Source organism: Cenococcum geophilum, assembly GCF_001692895.1.
Source record: "Cenococcum geophilum 1.58 unplaced genomic scaffold K441scaffold_32, whole genome shotgun sequence".
Classification (NCBI taxonomy): Eukaryota; Fungi; Ascomycota; class Dothideomycetes; order Gloniales; family Gloniaceae; genus Cenococcum; species Cenococcum geophilum.
Window position 1 is genome coordinate 1,400,646 of NW_027137590.1, and position 1,362 is coordinate 1,402,007.

Here is a 1,362-nt window from a genome sequence, read left to right on the forward strand (position 1 = left end):
AAAAAAAATCCGTAAAATACATATAAGTGATTGATCAAAACTCCTTAATCGCTAGGTCCAATATTGGCAAAAATTATTCACCATATCCTCAAAGCAGTCACTTGTGTCAACTAGAACGCCAAACGTGAAAGCGGCTTCCAAATTGATCTTCTCGATGCTGTCGTATTGCCACTATTTCGTCTTGATATGCCCCGTCTTTTCATTTCTTCTTTTAGAAGGCCACTAATCTCCTGAGAAGTCTCCGGCAAAGGCTCCTCGTTACCGAAAGTTGCACCTTTTCGAAGGAGGAGTTCCACCATATCGTGTTTTCTCCCATTGACAGCGAGCCAAAGTGGAGTCTTGTTGGCTTTATTCTTAGCTTCAATACTTGCACTATTTCTTAAAAGGATCTCGGCAGACCTCTGTTTGTTGTATGGAGACTTGACAGCAAAATGTAACGGCGTTTCGTTCTCATTGTTGGTTGCGTTAACGTCGGCATGTTTGTCCAGAAGGTGTTGAAGCATGGCAACATCTTCGCCTTGCCCGAAAATTGCGTGATGTAGCACAGTCCACCCGCTTTTATCCTGTGCACCGATATGAGCTCCGCTCTCTAGCAGACACTGTACAACACTGTTTCTATTCCATCGCGCTGCGACCAGTAATGGTGTGGCTTCTTTCTGGTCGGTTTGATCCACAGGTCTTCTTAACCTCGGCCCTAACAAAACTTGGACCATATCCAGGTCACCTTTGCGGGCGGCATGGTGCAGAGCTGGCTCTCCACTACCTGTCGGGTGAGTATATGTATTTGGGTTACGCGTGATACCCGCCTGGTTGTGAGCCAGAGCATTTGTCAATAGTAATCTTTCCGTTGCGCTGAGCTTCTCGATGTCTTCTCCGTTCTGAAGGCACTCGCTAATCTTCTCCATGTCTTCTTCATCTATTGCCGAGACCAGATTGACCGAGGTGGAGCGCGTACTTGGGTCAGAGGAGAACGAAGAGGATACCGGAGAAACTGGATGAGTGCTATTACTGACGAAGCTCGTTGGTGAAATTGGATGAACTGGCAGGTATGTCGCTCGAGGTGTGGTTAAGTACAATTCCCGGTAAGGCTTTGCAAGCGCGGGTTTGTTTTGCTTTTCATATAGATCCACCAGTAGTTTAGCTGACCGCTGTAGGAGAGTGTTTCCCTGCCTGGGGGAGTCTAATGCCACATGCAATGACCTCATAGAATAGTCTTCCCATACTTCGAAGAGTTTACAATCCTTTTCGTTACCCGCGTGGTAATTTCTCTGATATGCAGTAGCCAGTGCACAGCAAAGTCTACCATACCTGCCGGAGCTCTTACGAGACTCTCCTATCAAACAGAGATACTCCTGCTCCGCT

The 1,362-nt window shown here is 46.9% G+C and overlaps 1 protein-coding gene across 1 annotated transcript; it reads right to left on the reverse strand.

Annotated features, from left to right (window-relative positions):
- Nucleotides 1-269: 269 nt before the first annotated feature.
- On the reverse strand, nt 270-749 carry K441DRAFT_468177 (ankyrin; the record flags this gene model as incomplete). The annotated part of the gene is made up of 1 exon (XM_067641836.1): nt 270-749. A coding segment is annotated over one exon (480 nt), but the record flags the coding sequence as incomplete, so codon positions are not given.
- Nucleotides 750-1,362: the final 613 nt, after the last annotated feature.